Here is a 17,239-nt window from a genome sequence, read left to right on the forward strand (position 1 = left end):
CGGGGCTGTTGTGCTCAGGATGCCAAGGCTGCAGTCACAAGGGAGCGTGGGACTCCTGGCCAGGGCAGCCAGGCCCAAGCCAGGGATGGAGGGCCCTGGGTTCAGCTACCCTCTCTGGATCCGGGAGGCTCAGGTGGGTCATGTTTGGGCTGGGTGGGTTTGGAGGTGGAACTTCAACTAGAAGACTGGGTAGTAAGAATGCGGTGGGCCTGGAGACTATGAGGAACCAGTTGTGAGTCCATGCTCTGTTCCTGCTTGCTGTGTGGTGCTGGATAAATCTCTCCTTTCTCAGGGCTCCACGGTAAAATGGACTGTTGGCCTCCACCTGTGACTCTTGGCTGGGAGCGGGCAGGGAAAAAGCTCGTATTGTAAAACTTGAGTGGGGGACGAGTGTAGTTTGGACCAGTAATTTCACTGGCCTGGTAGGATTTTACAATTTGAAAATGAATAAAATGACTTTGGAATTCAAATGACAAGATGTCTGCCTGGAGGAGGCATCCCAGACAATGTAATACATTTCCGAAAATACTCCTCAACCAGGGATGGAAGGGCATACCTCCTTGGGAAGACGGAACATTGTGTGGGGAAGGTGAGAAATTTTTATATTTATTCTAAGTGTTTGTGAGTTTTTAAAAAATGGATGAGGAACACCAGACTACCTAGATGATTTCTAAGGAGGCCTCCAGCCCTTACATGCTGCAAACATTTATTGAGCATCTACTATGTGCGAGGCTTGGGAATTCAGAGATGCGAGAGGCTTTGAGGTTAGTGGACTGGCCAGACCTGGAAAGGCCTTGGAGTCCAGGTGTAGGGAAGGGAGTTTGTCTTCCATTGACAGGAAAAAAAGGTAGGGGTGGATTTTTAGGCACCCCTAAAAAAGCTAGGCTCAGAGCTGCCCCCCAAAGATTATAGAAACCTCCAGATTGAGATTGCCCAAGATTTACCCCCTTGCCATAGTGACATGGAAAATGAAGCTTGGGAGAGGAGCCCAGGCCAGGGGAACCAAGTCTGACCTGCAGTGCCCTAGCGAGGATGCTGCATAATACGGACAGATTTGGGGGACTCAAAAGCGGGTGGGGCTTTTCAGGGAACCCCCCCCCCCATAGCTTTCTCTTCATTAGAGCAAACACATTTTAAGCCCCTCCTTGGTGCGACGCCCAGAGGAAGGCACTGTAAATCTAAGCCAGGATGTCAGTTTAGGAAAAAAGAACTTATGACGAATATTGTGAATATGATGACATAGGTGAATATTATGACGAATATTATGAGTCAGCTTCTATTTACTGAGAGCCGGCTCCAAGCACAGGGCTGAAGTCTTGACGCATAATATCCCACAAATTTAACCCTCAGAGCATTCCATCTACCTGGCAGAAGTGGAGACTGAGGCTTGGAAAAGTTCACAAGGTCTACCTACCTGCAAACTCTCATTTCCATCAAGGCTGCTTCAGGGACCGCTCCAGAATTTCTGTGTATGGCAGGAGCCTAGGGGAGGGCAATCTTTTGGGAACAGAAATTTCATGGATTTGCTCTGCTTATTTGGAGTGGCAACCCCTTGGCACTGTCAAGGGTATTTTTCTTCCTTTTTTTTTCTTTTTGATCTGTATATTTTAAGATATTAATTGTTATGGGTGGGATTAAGGCTTGCATAAGGCTCCCCCTCCCCTTTTTACCCAGTGGAAACTCCACAGAACGCTCGTTTTTAAAAGTCCAGCCGTGCCGCCTCCTAATGAGCTGCAAGCTGGAGGCGGGACAGGGTCGGCGCTGCGGCTTTTTAGAGTTGGAAGCTCTTCCCGGGACAGTACTCGAGTTAGGTCCGAAGCCCACGGGGCGGAGCCCTATGCGGCCCCGCCCCCGGGAGCCCGGAAGTGACGTAAGCGGACAAAGGCGGCGCGCGCCGCGAGGTGTAGCGTCTGGTAGAGGTTACGTGGAGCTGCTTGGGGGCTGCTGGGGTCTTCGCCGCCGTCGCCGCCGTCGCCGCCGCCTCCTCCCTCCCTTCCTTTTCCCCGTCCTCTTCTCCCGGGTCCTAGGAGCCCCCGCGTGGGGTGAGTAGCGCGAGGCGGAGCGGGGGACGGCGGCCGCCGGGAGAGGGGAGGCCCCGGCCCCCAACGGCCTGGGCGCCCTGAGGCCCCGGCTCCTCACGTGACCCGGGCGCGAGCCGGCAGGGCCCCACGTGCGCACTCCGGGGAGGTCCGCCGGCAGGCCGGCCGGCCCTGGGCCCCAGGTGGGGTGGGAGGAGGAAGGCCGAGGCCCCCCAAGCCTGATCAGGGCACTCCCCCACGCCGGCCCCCGCCGCAGCAAGTTCTTTTCCCTCTCTGAGCCTCAGTTTCCCCTGTGAGAAACGGGTAAGGAGAGCACCCACTAGGAGGGTGGGTGTGAGGATTGAGTAAAATGCTCAGATCAGAGTCGGGCACAGGGTAGTGCCCGGTTACATAGGCGTTGCTATCATGTTTCACCTTGGACCCGACCCCAGTTAGGGGTCAACATAGGTGCCGCTCAAAAGACAGCCCGCCGCGAGGAGCCCTTGGAGCCAAGGTCAGCCTGTTGGCAGAGAGGCTGCCGTATCAGAAGGCCCAGGCTTTGCTGCCCGTCAACTGTGGGATCTCTCTCCGGACCGTGGTTTCTCTGTACAATAAGGGATAGAACCAGCTGGTGGCAGAGGCCTTACGGGTGGGGCTGGGCAGTACTGCACATGGTCTGGAGGTATGGAATCTGCCCAGTGAGATGGGATGCACCCCTGGGAGGACTAGGGCCTTGACCCAGTAAGAAGTCTGGATTCCGTCCTTGTTTTGTTCCTGGTTTTCTGTGTGTGTGCATTACTCCATGAGTGGAATGGTTTTTCTCTCTGTGAACTAGGGACTGTGGGAGGGTTGGAGTACACGCAGAATGCTTTGGTGGAGACTAGAAGCCCTAGAATCACAGACAGAGTCACCAAAACCAGCAGGGTTTCCGTGCTTCCGTGGATGGGAAGCTCACTCCCCTCTGCGGATTGGCAGAGCTGAGTCACTGGAACGACCACCCAGCAGTACCAGTCATGATCCCTTAGGTGTGGCCAGCACTCTGGTTTAGGGGGCCTTTCAGCACATTTTCTCATTAGGGCTTCACACTTGGCGGAGAGAATCGATGAGAATCTCATCTGACAGAGATTTTGGGGATTAATGCACACCCAGCAGTGCATGGACCACTTTACGCTTGTATATCCACGTTTAATCCTCACAGCCTTCCTAGAAAGTCAATGCTGCTGTTCCCATTTTATAGATAAAGACACGTAACTGAGGTTGTGTCTTATCTGCGCTTACACAGCCAGTGAGAAGTAGAGCCAGGATTCACACCTGGTTCATTCAACTCCTTCAGAGCCTTTGTTTTTAAATCCCGCTCCCCCCCCCCCTTTTTTTTTTTTTTTGGTCTTCTTTACTCCCTCCCTCCTTTCTTTTTCATAGAACACCCTGCCATTCTCAGAAGTCCAATGGCTGTCCACACAGAGCCAGGGAGAACAGGCCCTGTCCACGAGGGTGTGGGAAGGAAGAGGTAACATCAAGCAGGCTCGTGCCTCCCGATGCTTCCAGGCTTTTCCTTAGAGACTCGTAAATGAGGACGAGCCGAGCCTGCAGAGCCTGGTGGTGACAGTTCCAACCCCATTCTCTTCCATGGATCCTGGGAACAGAGTAATAGCTGGGGCGGCTGGCCGGGGTGGCCCTGAACACCTTGGAGGGGGGCATGGGTAGGTGGCCAGATGATCATGAAGTATTCACAGACACATTCCACTTGCTGAGGAGCAGAAGTTCCCTAGGAGCAAAGGGTCTCACTTCCCCTCCAAGCTAGCCCAGAGTGCAGGAAGCCAGACCGCCCAGGCCCCTCCCCTGTCCCTGCGGCCATGTGGCTCCTTCCTTGCTGTGATCCCAGCAGGGCAGAGTGCAGGAGGACCTCCTGCGGGTTGACTGACAGCCCCGCCGTTCCCTCTGACTCCTAGGGACCTCCTGCCCACCTCAGTCTGGACTCTGGGAGGCAAAGTGTAGACAGGGCCCCAGAAGTCATGTTTACTAATGAATCCAAGCTGTTAGGACAAATGTCAGAGTTACACTTGCCATTTCCCAGCCTAGATGTGCCTCCCCTGGCTTGTTCCTAGAATGTACCCATAAGTGGAATTCTTGTAAATTGGATTATTCGGGGGACCTTGACATTTAAAGGAATCATGTTGTAAGGCTTTTGGTAAAGCAAAAAATTGTATCGTCAGTAAAGGGCTTCAGTGATATCAGGTTTGAATGATTCGATTTTTGTCTGCAGGATTTTCTTAAAAGTGGAGAATGACTGGCCGCACAAAGGTCCTTCTGCGATTCATTCAGCAAAACCAGTTAGTAAACACCCACCTCGCAGCAGGTGTTAGGCTAATGGTGTAGACTTAGCGTCCCTGGGCCTCCTGGGAGGGAAGGCAGACAGACAGGCAGAGAGAGTACAGCCAGGGAAGCGTCTGGCCCTGGATTTATTCTGTTCATCTGATCGGAAGGGAACTTTGTTGAATACCTATGAGCTACATGAGACGCAGGAGAAATACAGTGATACATCTCAGGGTGTCGCCACTGCTTTCTAAGGAGTTCCCAGTCCAGTGGGGTGACAGACACAAATACAAAGCCAGCAGTTCGTGTGAGGGGGACAGGGCTGAACTCGCTCAGCTCGCCCGAGTGGGAGCACGGCTGCGTGGCCGGCTCTGGTGCTGTCCTTCCTGAGGGGGACGGGGCCGGACTCGCTCGGCTCGTCCGAGTGGGAGCACTGCTGCGTGGCCGGCTCTGGTGCTGTCCTTCCTGAGGGGGACGGGGCCGAACTCGCTCAGCTCGTCCGAGTGGGAGCACTGCTGCGTGGCCGGCTCTGGTGCTGTCCTTCCTGAGGGGGACGGGGCCGGACTCGCTGGGCTTGCCCGAGTGGGAGCACTGCTGCGTGGCCGGCTCTGGTGCTGTCCTTCCTGGTGACAGCGGAGGGGCTGGGAAAGTGTTGCTGTGGTGCCTGTCGGCGGGGGCTGGGGGGCCCACTTGGCCTTTCAGACCGCGTCCACATAAGCAGCCCCCAAACCCAGGAAGGTGGATGGTAACATTCAAGCTGCTGGCTCCCTCTCCTGTCAGTTCTCAGGGAGCTACAGTGACACTTGCTGTGCCACATCTGCGTTCTCGGGGACTGGCAGGTCTCCACGTGCTTTTGCTTGTCACGTTCCTCGAGGCTGGAACGAGAGGTCATTCTCACAAGCAGCGCGCCGCTTCCTCCTGTGGGCTGGGGCGCGGGTGTGGGACGCTGCCGTGAGCCAGGGCTGGGGGCAGTATTTAGAACTGAGGCCCCCCAGCCTGTCACCCCAAAGGGCTCTTGGGTTGGTGCCGTAACTGGAACCGTCCTCATTGGAGTCCCAAGCCCTGTACCTGAACAGAGAAGGGAGGGGATCCGTCTGAGAGCTGATTCGAGAACCTGAAGTGGGGGGGAGCCAGGGGTCTCTGGGGGCACAGTGGAAGGGGTCTACGGAGGGTGGAAACAGTGGCAAAGCCCAGGTCTAAGGGCAACCCTGGTGGGGCCTGTGGATGCTGTCGGCTCCCTCCTGTTCCGCAGAAGGCCCGCGTGTGACCCCTGTCCCCGGGGAACGCCCGGGTCCACAGAAGGAGCCGGGTCCGGGGACGAGGCGGCGGCCCCCTTCCCATCTGTTCCCAGCAGCCAGGCCAGGCCCTCCCCCGGTGCCCCCACTGGCTGGCTGGCGTCTCCGGAAAGGGCTGGCCGTGGCAGAAGTGGAATTGCGTCAGGGAGCAGCATTTCTGAGTTGTTTGGCTGGGGTGGTCCTGCTGCTTCTGGAAGGTTCCTTGTCTTCCAGGACAAGTTCAGAGTGCAGGTGTATGTCGGAGGCTAGCTACAGCCATGGCAGTGAAGATCCTCAGCGCTTCTTGTTTTGTTCCCCTGCGCTGCCTCTGGGCCCTAAGTTGTGTGTCGAAGGCCCGTGCTTGTCCTCAGGGCGCTTTTCTGTTACTTCTCTTGAAGCTCTTAAAGCACTTCTCGGTCTTACGGGGGTTTCAGCTGGTTTTGAGGACCATACCGGGAGGTCAGTGACTTAACTACAGCCCCGTGGAGTACTGTAAAGGGGGCGGAGTGAGCCCCCGGGAGCACAGACTTGCACAGCTTTCCTGGGGGACTGGGGGCTTTCACCCCTGCACTGAGGGACTCCTGTGGCTCAGTGCCGGGACGCAGTGGTGAAAAGGCAAGGTCCTACCTCGGGGCTTCCATTCTAGTGGAGGCCAGACGGTCAGTAAACTGTCATTTCAGCTAGAAATACGCACTCCGAAGGCAGGAACCACGGGCATCGGGTAAGCGTGTTGGAGGAAGGCACCTTAGACTGGTCAGGGAAGGCCTCTTTGAGGTGACACGTAAGTGAAACCCTGTGTTGAAAATCAGCTGCTCACGGGGGAAGGCCCAGGGCTCGGCAAACGCACGGGCCCCTTGACCTTGGGTAGGATGCCACCGTGTGCATCGCCTCCCTCCTCTACACGGGGCCCGTGGGGTGCCTGGGTCGCGGTGAGTCGTGAGGGTCCAGTGGCCAGCGAAGAGTGCGCAACGCGTGTGGGCAGAGGATGGGTGGCTGCTACCCCCGTTCTGTCTCCTGGCACGGCACCACCGTTCCTGCACCGTCGCCACTCAGCCCCCGCAGGCTGGGTCCCCGCACACCCCTGCCCTTCAGAAACTCAGCTGATCAGTTTCCTGTTGTTGACAGACTGGGCCCATGGCCCCAGGCTGCACTCAGGGTGCTGTACTCCAGGCCCCGTCTGCCAGGACGGGCTCACCTCCCACACTCTTCTCTGTCCACACTGCAGCCAGCCCGGCCGTCCGCAGCCCTCTGTGTGGCACGCGTGCCATGCCACCTCTGCTCTGTCCCTGTGCCCTTCCAGAGCATTCCTCGTCCTCCGGGCCCGCCATTCGGAAGGGACTCCTCTACCCCTCGAGTTCCCATAACACTTTGTGGCTCAACGAGAGTCCTCGTTTCTGCCTCGTGTTCTCATTGGCTCCATTTCTTCCCTGTCTCCCCTGCTGTAAGCCTCTGGGTGTTGAACCTTATCTGGACAAGCCTCACGGCGGCTGGAATGGCCCTGCGCACGGCGAGCATCTGTAGATGAGCGCGGTGCCTCGGGAGAGGTGTGACCCTCCACCCCCTACGTGGCGTGGCCCAGCTGGCTGAATGTGGCGCTGGCGGTGGGCCTCCGCTCTGCCATCAGGGCCCGGCCGTCTGCTTTCACTCTCCCCTGCAGCCCACGCGGCTGCCAACGCAGCCTTCCAGAAGCACACATCTCAGGCCACTCCCTGCTCAACCTAGAGTAGTTCCGGCTCGCTGTTCTTTGGTGTGAAGTCGAAACTAGTAAACATGACCCTTAGGACCCCGAGTTTCCCGTTGGAAGGGCAACGCACGCGCCTGTCTTCCTGGTTGCTGAGCGAACGCTTCCTCATCCTCGATGTTAGCTGGTGTGTCGCTTCTCCTGACACCTGTGCTCTGCCAGCACCTTGTACCTCTCCGCAGCCCTCACACATGCCTGATCGTGTATCCGCCTGGCCGTCTCCCTGTTCACAGACAGCACCTGGCACAGAGTCAGGCTCATGGGTAACCGTGGACTGGACCCCGCAGTGAGCTTATTTCTGCGCTCGCGACGGAGGAAGGGAGGCGTGGGGCCCCTCGGGCCCTGCTGGGATCACCCGGAATGTCTGCTATAGGAGGCTTGGGTTCCTTGCTTTGTTTTCATTTCTCTTAAGTGTAGATTGGGGTTCTCCGTACCTTGGGTTCAGAAGCCACTGAGTCAGGTGTCATGTAGGGTAAGGAAAGAACTAGAAGCCAGGACTCTGGGTGTCCTGCTCTGACATGAAGATAGCTTTGCAAAATGACTTGAATGCAAGAGACGGGGGGCAATGCCCTCTAATGGGTAGAAGCAGGTTGGGGGACACTGGCCACTCCTCTGCGTCAGGCAGGATCGTGTGACCAGCAGAAGCATGCGGGGAGCCCAGGGCCCTCAACCTGGCTGCTTCCCTCCTTTTTTTATTCAGGGACACCGCTGCTGAGTCTGGTGCCTGAGCAAAGACGTGGCTGGTGACAGCATGACGAGCGAGGTGATAGAGGACGAGAAACAATTCTATTCCAAGGCCAAGACATACTGGAAGGAGGTCCCGGCCACCGTGGACGGCATGCTCGGGGGGTATGGCCACATCTCCAGCATCGACATCACCAGCTCCCGGAAGTTCCTGCAGAGGTTTCTGAGGGTAGGCAGGGCTGCTGTGCTCTCCAGGAGGAGAGGCGGTGGCGCCGGTGGCACTGCCTGCTCTGCGTGGGGCGCCACCTTCCCACTCGCCGCCACAGGGTCACCTCATTGTGTCCACGACCCAGGCCTTGAAGAGCGGGTGGGGCGGGGTGACTCACAGGCTTTGCCCCAAGGTCACCCGACAGGAGGCAGCTGTTACGCTGGGGCCTCTCGGTGCCAGAACGGAGCAGGCTCCTCAAACTGTTCTATTTTTCCAGAGGCAAAACCTTTGCTCTCCTGCCGTGTTTGCAAGCATCTGGGCTGTGGGTGTTGGCCGTTCGGCCAGCACAGCTTCTCGTTCCTCGCCCCGCCACCCTCCTCTGTGCCAGGCTGGCATCGCCGTGGCCAGAGCCTCCCTGCCTGTCCCTCGGCAAACACCGAGGCTGCTGCCTGCCCCCTGCTCCACCCACGTTCCATCTTCCCAGATTTGTTCACTGAGTGCCCTCCTCCATCCTTTTACTGCTTGAATTCTTTATTCTCTCTCTGCTGCTGTCCTTTTAATGGGGTCTCAGGAGTGACAGGAGATGAACGCACCTACTTAACACCTTTAAGTGGAGGTTGGCTTTCACGTTAGAAACATGTGGCCCAGGAAAAGGCTGTGCTGTGCTTACGCCCACTGCTGGCCCCACCGGTGCCAGCTGCCGGTCTGTGCCCAGGCCTGATCTGAGTAGTTCCAGGGGCTCGTGAGGAAAGGCCCCTTCACAGTGACAGGGTCCCTGTGGCTTTCTAACCCTTCCTTATAGTCTGTGCCTTCTCTGCTCTTTCAGGAAGGCCCAAACAAGACGGGAACCTCGTACGCCCTGGACTGCGGAGCCGGCATCGGAAGGATCACCAAGAGGCTGCTCTTGCCTCTCTTCGGAGTGGTGGACATGGTGGACGTGACGGAGGACTTTCTGGTCAAGGCCAAGACCTACCTGGGTGAGGAAGGCAAGAGAGTGAGGAACTTCTTCTGCTGCGGCCTCCAGGACTTCAGCCCGGAGCCGCACTCTTACGACGTCATCTGGATCCAGTGGGTGATAGGTGAGCATCCCGCGCCCCTTCTCCGCCTGCCTGCACGTCTCTCACCGCAGAGGCTGGGCTTCCCGAGGCCGTGGGAGCTGAGGCTCTGGCGCTGCTGCAGAGGGCGGCCAGCGGGCATTCCTCGAATCCTCCCTGCACTCGCCAGGACTCCACCTACAAGGTTCACTTGCTTCCATGTTTTGTTTCAACTCAATACCTGCTGTGACCCATTTGGGGACAGATTTTGTTGTTGAAAAGTTTTAATTATCAGTAACTTACTACATTCAAAGAATGTGGAAATGAGTTTTCATAAGAAGGGCTTTCAGTAAGAGGAAGAGTTGGAGCCCTGGCCGCCCCTCTGGCGTTCGCGGTGACCGAGCCGTTTTACCACCCGGTCCTGCACCCACTTGGCCTGAAGGCGTACCCAGGGTGCTCTCCTCAGGCTGCCCACCTAGCAGCAGGCCACCTCCTCCAGGTGGGCGGCCCAGGCTGCTGGGAACACGCTGGATTTGCCCTGTGTTTTGTGGTCCTCAAAAGCCTGTTAGGAGTTGTGATGTAGGGAAGGAACTCTGTTTGGTACACTCCGCTGATCCAGGCCTAGGAGGGGCGGGTGGAGTGTAGGTGTTGGGCACGGCCTGGAAGTCACCCAGTCAGGGTGAAATCCCAGCAGCATACGTTGTGATTGCCCTTGGGTAGGTGACTTTTGAGCCCGTTTCCTCTTAAAATGGGCTTTGGCAAACCCCTCCGGGCTGTTGAAAGCCAGTGGCCCTGTGTGTTCAGCACTGAGTAAGTGCTCAGCAAGTGGACACGCAGTGGCATGGAGGGGCTGGCATCCTTCCCTCGTGACGGCCTCTGCCTCCCCCAGGCCACCTGACCGATCAGCACCTGGCCGAGTTCCTGCGGCGCTGCAAGCGGGGCCTCCGCCCCAACGGCATCATCGTCATCAAAGACAACATGGCCCAGGAGGGCGTGATCCTGGATGATGTGGACAGCAGCGTGTGCCGGGACCTCGACGTGGTCCACAGGATCGTCCGCAGCGCGGGCCTCAGCCTCCTGGCCCAGGAGCGGCAGGAGAACCTTCCGGACGAGATCTACCACGTGTACAGCTTAGCCCTGAGATGAGCGGGGCTGGCAGGAGAGAGGGACCAGTGTGGGTGGGGGAGGACTGGCAGCTGCACGCGGTCCACACGCTCAACCTCGATGGTTCGGGGGTGCTGAGCGGGGCCACGAAATATACCTGTCTGCCGTCCACTCACTATACGGACTCTTATTAAAAAGGCATAAGGGGGCCCAGTCGGGAGGGGCGCCACTGAATGGGGCAGCGAGGCCGGAGTGAGCGGCGGGGACTGGGCCCTGTGGGCCCATGCGACCCCTGGGCCTCCGATGCTCGCCTCGTGGGAATCCGGCGGTCCCATCAGAAGTGAGACTCCCTGCTCTCCAGTAACAGCACCTGGCCTTCCTGCCACAGGCCTGGCTGGCGTAAGAGGAAGAGAGTAACCCCTAAAGCGGTTGCCGAGGACCTTACACCTCCAGAGGGGAGGGGAGCGGAGCTGGGCCCGTGGAGCCTGCGGCCCTCAGCACCCTCCTGCCTGCGCTGAGCCTACGTGGTGCCTGCCGAGCGGTGCAGTTGATGGGATGTCCACGTTCCGGGTGCTATTTGGAGATGGGGCCCTGGGGCCCTTAACGTGATCGTCACCACAGCCTGCAGGGAGGGGAGAGGCCTGGAGCTTCCCTCTCGGCTGTGCCTTGTGGCTCCTCCTTAGGGGGCATTTTCAGTCAAAAATAAAAGGGTGAACCCCTGTACTGGAAAGGCCTTCGCCAGTGTGGAGTGGTGCTTTTCTTTACTGAGACAACAGTGCTGTGCTGCTTGAAAGCTGCTCTCCTGAGCGGGGCATCTCCTCGTGCCTCTGCCGCCTCTTCTTCGGCTGCCGTGGACCCTTTACCCTGAACTCGGGAAAGGGCGGGGCAGAAATGTTATACAAGGACCTTTAAGGCCAAGGGAAATTAGTTTAATTTTATAATATATCATTGGGTTGTCTCAGCTCATCTCCCAGGCATTTACACAATTCACAGTGACCCCCTGTGTGACTTGCAGACAGCCTGCTGAGGGCTCAGCCCAGGGCGGAGGCTAGCTTTCAGCCTCGGTGGCTTCCTCCATCAGATGATCCCGCACAAAGCGAGACACTTTGGAAGGACAGCCCCTGGCCATGCATGATTGCTTTGTAGAAGGCATGGTCCCCAGAACCCCAGGTTTGGCACAAACAGCTGCCACCAGAGCAGAGCCCTGCACCCTGGGGGGCGACCTGGGCCCAGAGCTGCAGACGCCGCAGGAGGCAGCTCAGCTTCCTCCCTGCCTGCCCAGAAGCACTTACTTTCTGACGGACTCTGGAGCGGAGGCGCATGTAAAGGGTCTCGGCTGGGCTGCACCCCGCAGGCCCCTCCCGCCTGCTCCGGCCTCAGCCGCGTCTCCACGCAGAACAGGCCAGCTTCCTGCAGCCCGCAGGAGGGCCCGGTCTCGGAGCTACCCTGCTTCTCTAAATGCCTGGCGCTTCCCTCAGACTGAGAGGGTACAAACGTGTCCCAAGTCTAAACCCTGTCCCTTGTTCCACTGTGGGGTGAGACTTGGGGGTGCTGCCAGAGGGAAGCGGGGGCGGTCTGCCTGGAAGACGGAAGCCTTTCCCCACTGGGGTGCTTGCAGCTGCCGGGTTCCACCTGGCTTTCTCTGTCCTCAGTAAGGATCCAGTCTCACCTCCAACATGCACCTTCTGACAGACGGGGCTGAAGGTTCTCCCCTAAGGCCGCCACAGGTACTTAAATCCACCAACAGGTTGAGCTGCCCAGACCCTGTTCCCTGCAGTCGCAGCTGTCAGATGTCGTCTTCGACGGTGCCACTGTGCTCACTGAGGAGGTACCACTTGAGCCTGTCGGGCAGAGGTAGGGCCTTGACCTTCGCGTCCACAGGCCACGGCTGAAGGTAGAGCCGGATGTAAACGCGACACAGGTGCTTGAGGGGTGGGGGGTAGCTCTCCAGCTGCCTCAAGGAGAAGTGAAGGGCCTGGATCTTGTCTGCCAGGCTGCCCACGGGATGGATATCGAAGTTTTCAGGCAGCTGGAGTTTGTGGGAATTAGTCACCATGAGATCCAGGACGGTCTCAGCTTTGCGCAGCAGGTCCACGTGACTCTCGTCCTCCGCGCAGCCTGGGTGGGAGCAGAGCCTCTCGAAGATGATGTGGAAGCCGGACCAGCAGGACGCGCCGTGGAGGGAACAGTTATAGGCGGCCCCGGACTCCAGCAGGAAGCGCAGGAGAGGGAAGTGCAGCTTAAAGCTCTTGAGGCAGATGTGCGTGAGGGACTCGTGGGCCGGGCACTCGCTGGGGTCGGCGCCGTGAGCCAGCAGCAGCTGCGTTACTTGGAAGCAGAAGCGGTTGATCAACTGGGCCTCCTCTTTGTCACCTCCCACCGTCTCGCCCAGCAGAAAGATGATGCAGGTGAACACCGTGTCCCCGTCTTTGGTGGTAGCCTTGACATCCGCCCCTAGAAGAACCAGGAGGGAGAAGAGACGGTGGGAGGAGGCCTTAAACCCTGGCAAAGCAATGCTTCGTGTTCCAGGGGGCAGCATGGAAGGACAAGGCTCACCTCCTTCCAGCAAGAGGCGGATGTTCTCAGTGTTGTGGATTTGCACCCCGTCACTGCTGGCCAGAGCATGGAGCAGAGCAGTCTTTCCTAGGGAGGGAGAGTGAGTGGGGGGCAGTGGGAGGCCGGGAAGCCGAGGTCAGACCAACCCCAGAGGTGGAAGGGAAACACAGACCCTCGGGACCAGAAAACGAACTTCAATAATGACTGACCTCTCTCACCTGGGGCTGAGGGTGACAGGTTTCTTTCTTTTGAATTTTTTGAATTTATTTGTTTTTTACATAGCAGGTTTCCACTAGCTATCTGTTTTACACATGGTAGTGTATACATGTCAATCCCAATCTCCCAATTCATCCCACCACCAGCCCCCCTGCCACTTTCCCCCCTTGGTGTCCATACGTTTGTTCTCTACATCTGTGTCTCTGTTTCTGCGCGGAGGATGACAGGTTTCTGGCCATTCTCACTCCACTCACACAAAAATGGGAACAGAAGGGCCAGGGAAAGCAGGACTTTTCTAGACCCTGAGATGCTACCTGAGACCCAGGCTGGGTCTCTCCCGACAGGGAGCCCTGTCCCTCAGAAGCTGAGCACACAGGTACCCCATTTCCTCCTACAGATGCCCTTACGGGACCGATGACGCACTGCCTCTCAAGCCTCGGCGAGTCAGCAAAATGCACCAGTGTGCGCCCGGCCGTGCTGTGCCATCAGAGGGGCCGCCTCCAGCCTGCCTGCCAAGCCATCGTCCCGGGTTACCCTGGGTAACCCCACAAGGCAATTCGGCCCAGGCCCACCCTGCTCCTCTACAGGAGGCACCCACCATGCTTGTCGGCCGCGTTGACATCTGCTCCAAGGTCCAGGAGGCGCTGCAGGCAGGGCAGGCGCTCCGGCTCCTCGCTGGCCAGGTCCAAGGGGCTGCTCTCGTGGATCTGAGTCAAGAAAGCACAGCCGCGTCGGCCCGGGGGCCTGTGAGCTGCTCAGGGCCCCGACCACATCCCCCCTTCAGAGCAGGCCGGACCTGGCTCTTACCCGGTCCCTGCGGTTAATGTCGGCCCCGTGGCGCACCAGCAGCTCCACCATGTCAGGCTGGTTTCGCAGGACGGCGATGTGCAGGGCCGTGTAGTAGGTGACCGGGTCTGAGGGCACAGACACAGCTTACGTCAGTCCTGCCTGTCGGCACATTCTCGCAGGGTCCCAGGACCAGCCTGGCAGCCCAGCCGCAGTGCTCCGACCTAAGGGCTCCCAGCACCACGAGGGGTCGGGACACAGCTGTCTTCGTCGGACAGTGCATGGAGTCAGGCCTAGGTTTGGATCCTGGGGCTGTTCTGATTAATGGACATCGTACTTAATCCGGGTCTTAGTTCCTTCTGTAAAATGGGACCTAAACAGGGCTGTTGGGAGGAATACGCAGAGTGACAGCTCCGTAAGTCTTGCAATAAAAGCCAAGTTCTCACAGCTGGGTCTCCCAGTGGCTGACTTCACAATGCCTCCCCCACCTCTCTCAGCTCTGTGACCCTCCAGGAGCCTAGAAGCCTCTGAGCCTGTCCTCAAATGGGGAGGGGAGACACGCCTGGCCACATCCTGTGTCAGCACAAAACCCCCAAGTCGGCCCCAAGTCAGCCCTGCATGTCTCCTGGCCGACTCTGCCTGCCCTCCCAGGGTGAAAGCGAAGAGGGAAGGAATAATGGCTCCATCACCACCCCCAGCACACAAGCTAGAAGCCAACAGCGTCCTGCTGTCATTTATGCCCAGTGAGTCTTATCTGTTTTCCCCTCTCCCTGTGGCAAGAACAAGAATGCAAGGTGGCTCAGAACGAGTGTCAGAAAATTACATTCCCTGAGCTCTGGGCACAGCGCCAGCAGCCACATTTTCACATTAATGGAGGCAGGGATTTAGCTGGGAGCTGGGGGAAAGTTTGCTAAAGCAATCACATGGTAGAAGCAGTGACAAACTCGCTCTTGATCAGAGGTGGTTAAGGGCCATTTGAAAGCCCGCAGGGGGATGGGAGGCCACCCAATGTGGGTGTCCTTAGTCATCACCCGTGACATAAATGAGGGAAGTATCTCCCAAGAGAACAGTAAAAGCAGACCCCGAAGGCTTGGCCGCCCACCCAAAGCAGGGCCAAACTTAAGCCACCTACCCACCCCGGCCCCTCTGGGCTCCAGCTGACCTTCGAAGTTGAGGTTGGCCCCATTCCGCAGGAGAACGTCAGCTGCGCGCGTCAGTCCCAGCTCAGCCATCTTCAGCAGGGCGTTGCTCACGCCTTCCTGGTAAAATGGAGAGTGGGCTTTTCTCTCCAGCAGCTCAGTGAGAACGAGGATCCGGCTCTCCTCACTGGCGACATAACTGGGCCTGGGGCAGGAGAGAGGCAGACCAGTTGAGGGTGGGAACAGCAGTGGGACCAGCTGGCTGGGTACCCTGTGGGCAGGTGGCCTTTAGTCTCCTGCTGTCACACAGAGGCAGGGCCCTGGCTCCGTGGGGCTGAAAGTCTCTTTAGAAAAGGTCGGTGGTAGAGAGGGCCAAGCTGGATCTGCTCACTGGAGCAGACTCCTCGGGTTTGCTGAGAAAGGACTGGGGCTGTCTTCAGCCTCCCTCCAAGCGGCCCAGAGAATCTAGCCCCTGGCTTGGGTACAAAGCCTCATACACCTGGGCTGTTGGCACTGAAGGGAACTCTTGTGGCCAAGATCAAGTACCAGACACTGACACCCTCCCACCGCAGACAGTGACTGTCCCTGAGCGGCAGAGGATGCCAGACCAGCCCAGGCAACCCCACAGCCAGGGCAGTCAGCAGACCTCCTCCCTCGCTCACACCCAGGGACGTCTGGTGTTCCGAAGGCTGAGCGCACACAAAGTCCCAACCCACCTACCTCCCTCGCCAATTCCAACGGGTCCCCAAAACGCACACCTGATCCCCCTTTCCTCTGCTCTTTTCTCTGTTCCACCTAATACACTATTTACTTAAGTTCACTTATGACTGTCGGTCTCTCTCCTCTGGAGCACAAGCATCATGAAGGCTGGGGGTTTAGCTCACTGACGTAGCCCTGAACGATGCGCTTTCTAACACCGTTCCCACCGGTTCACGGATAGACCCGCGCCTGTGCAAACTCGGCCATGGAAAGCGCATTTCGCACTGCTCACAGATTCCACCCTGCTCCTCTGCAACTCCAGGTGGAGGGCACAGGACAGGCAGGGCGCAGGGTGGGGCCCTGAGGCGGAGGCCCTACCGACACCCCACCCTCCGGCCCTGCCTGCGCTAGCTGGGAGTCCTCACCACCGCCGTCTGTCTTATCTGTCAGGTGGGGACACCGCCCGCCTCGCCCCGCCATGTTTGTAGTGACAATGAAAGGGATGCAGCTCCGGGTCGGAGGCGGGAAGGGAGCGAGTTACCCGTCCAGGGGCTCCTGCCGCTCGGGGTCCTGGATGCCCAAGGAGCCCAGAATCGCATCCACTAGCGGCTGGTACTCGAAGATAATCCTCCGGAAGCCGTGCAGGAACGGCATTGCGGCGGCCGCACCTTCCGCCGAGGCCGAGACGCCGATTGGGCACGTTCCGGGGGCCGCGGTCTCGGCCAAGCTTGGCCACTGCTGGTCCAGTCCCCTCGCCGGCCAACTGCACCGCCCAACCAACTGCTCCGCGCCGGAAGTAACACTGAAACTTCCGGCCCGCTCCGGCCCGGGAAAGAGAGCGGGGGACGACAGCGCCCTCTGCGGGCTGGGAGGACCGCGGCGCGACTGGGCGCGCCAACTGGGGGTGTCTGGGGGGCGGCCCTGGGGGACTGCAGGGCGCGGACCTGCAGCCCAGCCGGATCCCAGCCCTTGGAGGGCCCGTCCCTTGCCTGCCCGGCCCGGCTCCGCCCTGCGATCCCGCCCGCGGCCGCTGGGCGTCGTCCGAGCTCCGCCCATTGAGCGAGCACACCGGCTTGACCCCTGTCCAACTCCTTCCCGCGGTGGAGGTGACTCGAACCCCCGGCGCCCGCGAGCCGCCATGGACTCGGGTCGGACCACGGCTGGGCCTGGCTCTCGCCTCGCCCCACGCTGACTGGACCACACCCAACCCGACGGGCGATGGGGATGATTCCTGCGTCTCTGTCCCCTGGAGCTCCTGGCCCCGCAGGCTGCCGTCTCCTTCCACTTTCCGCCTTGATGGACTCAATGAACTTCAATTTCTTCATCTGTATAATGGGGATAATCAAACGCACGCGAGAACCTGGATCAAGAGCTCTGTCACTGTGGGTGGAAGTGAAGTCTAGCAGGAAGGAGCCCAAGCCTGGGGCCACTTTTCTGGGGTGTAGGCATCCGGCCTTGGGCCTCGCA

The 17,239-nt window shown here is 58.7% G+C and overlaps 2 protein-coding genes across 7 annotated transcripts; one reads left to right on the forward strand and one right to left on the reverse strand.

Moving 5' to 3' along the window:
* On the forward strand, nucleotides 1-11,109 carry NTMT1 (N-terminal Xaa-Pro-Lys N-methyltransferase 1). Of its 5 annotated transcripts, XM_073806701.1 has the most exons (5): nucleotides 1,890-2,042; nucleotides 7,052-7,609; nucleotides 8,047-8,259; nucleotides 9,065-9,317; nucleotides 10,162-11,109. In XM_073806701.1, exons 3-5 carry the CDS (start codon nucleotides 8,098-8,100, stop codon nucleotides 10,416-10,418), a joined length of 672 nt encoding a protein of 223 aa, XP_073662802.1. In that variant the 5' UTR covers nucleotides 1,890-2,042; nucleotides 7,052-7,609; nucleotides 8,047-8,097; the 3' UTR covers nucleotides 10,419-11,109. The 5 variants fall into 5 exon arrangements, with proteins under 5 accessions (XP_073662803.1, XP_033714706.1, XP_073662802.1 ...); XM_073806702.1 differs by lacking the exons at nucleotides 1,890-2,042; nucleotides 7,052-7,609 and adding an exon at nucleotides 1-133; XM_033858815.2 differs by lacking the exon at nucleotides 7,052-7,609 and having other exon boundaries at nucleotides 1,884-2,042.
* A 180-nt stretch (nucleotides 11,110-11,289) lies between these two features.
* On the reverse strand, nucleotides 11,290-16,562 carry ASB6 (ankyrin repeat and SOCS box containing 6). 2 transcript variants are annotated; one of them, XM_033858814.2, is made up of 6 exons: nucleotides 16,314-16,561; nucleotides 15,097-15,278; nucleotides 13,956-14,062; nucleotides 13,747-13,855; nucleotides 12,933-13,019; nucleotides 11,290-12,830 (listed from the first exon to the last, which is right to left on the reverse strand). In XM_033858814.2, exons 1-6 carry the CDS (start codon nucleotides 16,424-16,426, stop codon nucleotides 12,163-12,165), a joined length of 1,266 nt encoding a protein of 421 aa, XP_033714705.1. In that variant the 5' UTR covers nucleotides 16,427-16,561; the 3' UTR covers nucleotides 11,290-12,162. The 2 variants fall into 2 exon arrangements, with proteins under 2 accessions (XP_033714705.1, XP_073662801.1); XM_073806700.1 differs by lacking the exon at nucleotides 13,747-13,855 and having other exon boundaries at nucleotides 12,585-12,830; nucleotides 16,314-16,562.
* Nucleotides 16,563-17,239: the final 677 nt, after the last annotated feature.

Source organism: Tursiops truncatus, chromosome 6 (genome assembly GCF_011762595.2).
Source record: "Tursiops truncatus isolate mTurTru1 chromosome 6, mTurTru1.mat.Y, whole genome shotgun sequence".
Lineage (NCBI taxonomy): Eukaryota > Metazoa > Chordata > Mammalia > Artiodactyla > Delphinidae > Tursiops > Tursiops truncatus.

Excerpts from the sequence above, each read along its gene's own strand:
- ASB6 (XM_033858814.2), bottom strand. The coding sequence starts at position 16,426 with ATGCCGTTCCTGCACGGCTTCCGGAGGATTATCTTCGAGTACCAGCCG. Across the intron at positions 13,020-13,746 it reads CAACGCGGCCGACAAGCATG|GAAAGACTGCTCTGCTCCAT; the intron begins GTGGGTGCCTCC and ends CTCCCTCCCTAG. Across the intron at positions 12,831-12,932 it reads CCGCCTCTTGCTGGAAGGAG|GGGCGGATGTCAAGGCTACC; the intron begins GTGAGCCTTGTC and ends TGGTTCTTCTAG.
- NTMT1 (XM_073806702.1), top strand. The coding sequence starts at position 8,098 with ATGACGAGCGAGGTGATAGAGGACGAGAAACAATTCTATTCCAAGGCC. Across the intron at positions 8,260-9,064 it reads TCCTGCAGAGGTTTCTGAGG|GAAGGCCCAAACAAGACGGG; the intron begins GTAGGCAGGGCT and ends CTGCTCTTTCAG. Across the intron at positions 9,318-10,161 it reads CTGGATCCAGTGGGTGATAG|GCCACCTGACCGATCAGCAC; the intron begins GTGAGCATCCCG and ends TGCCTCCCCCAG.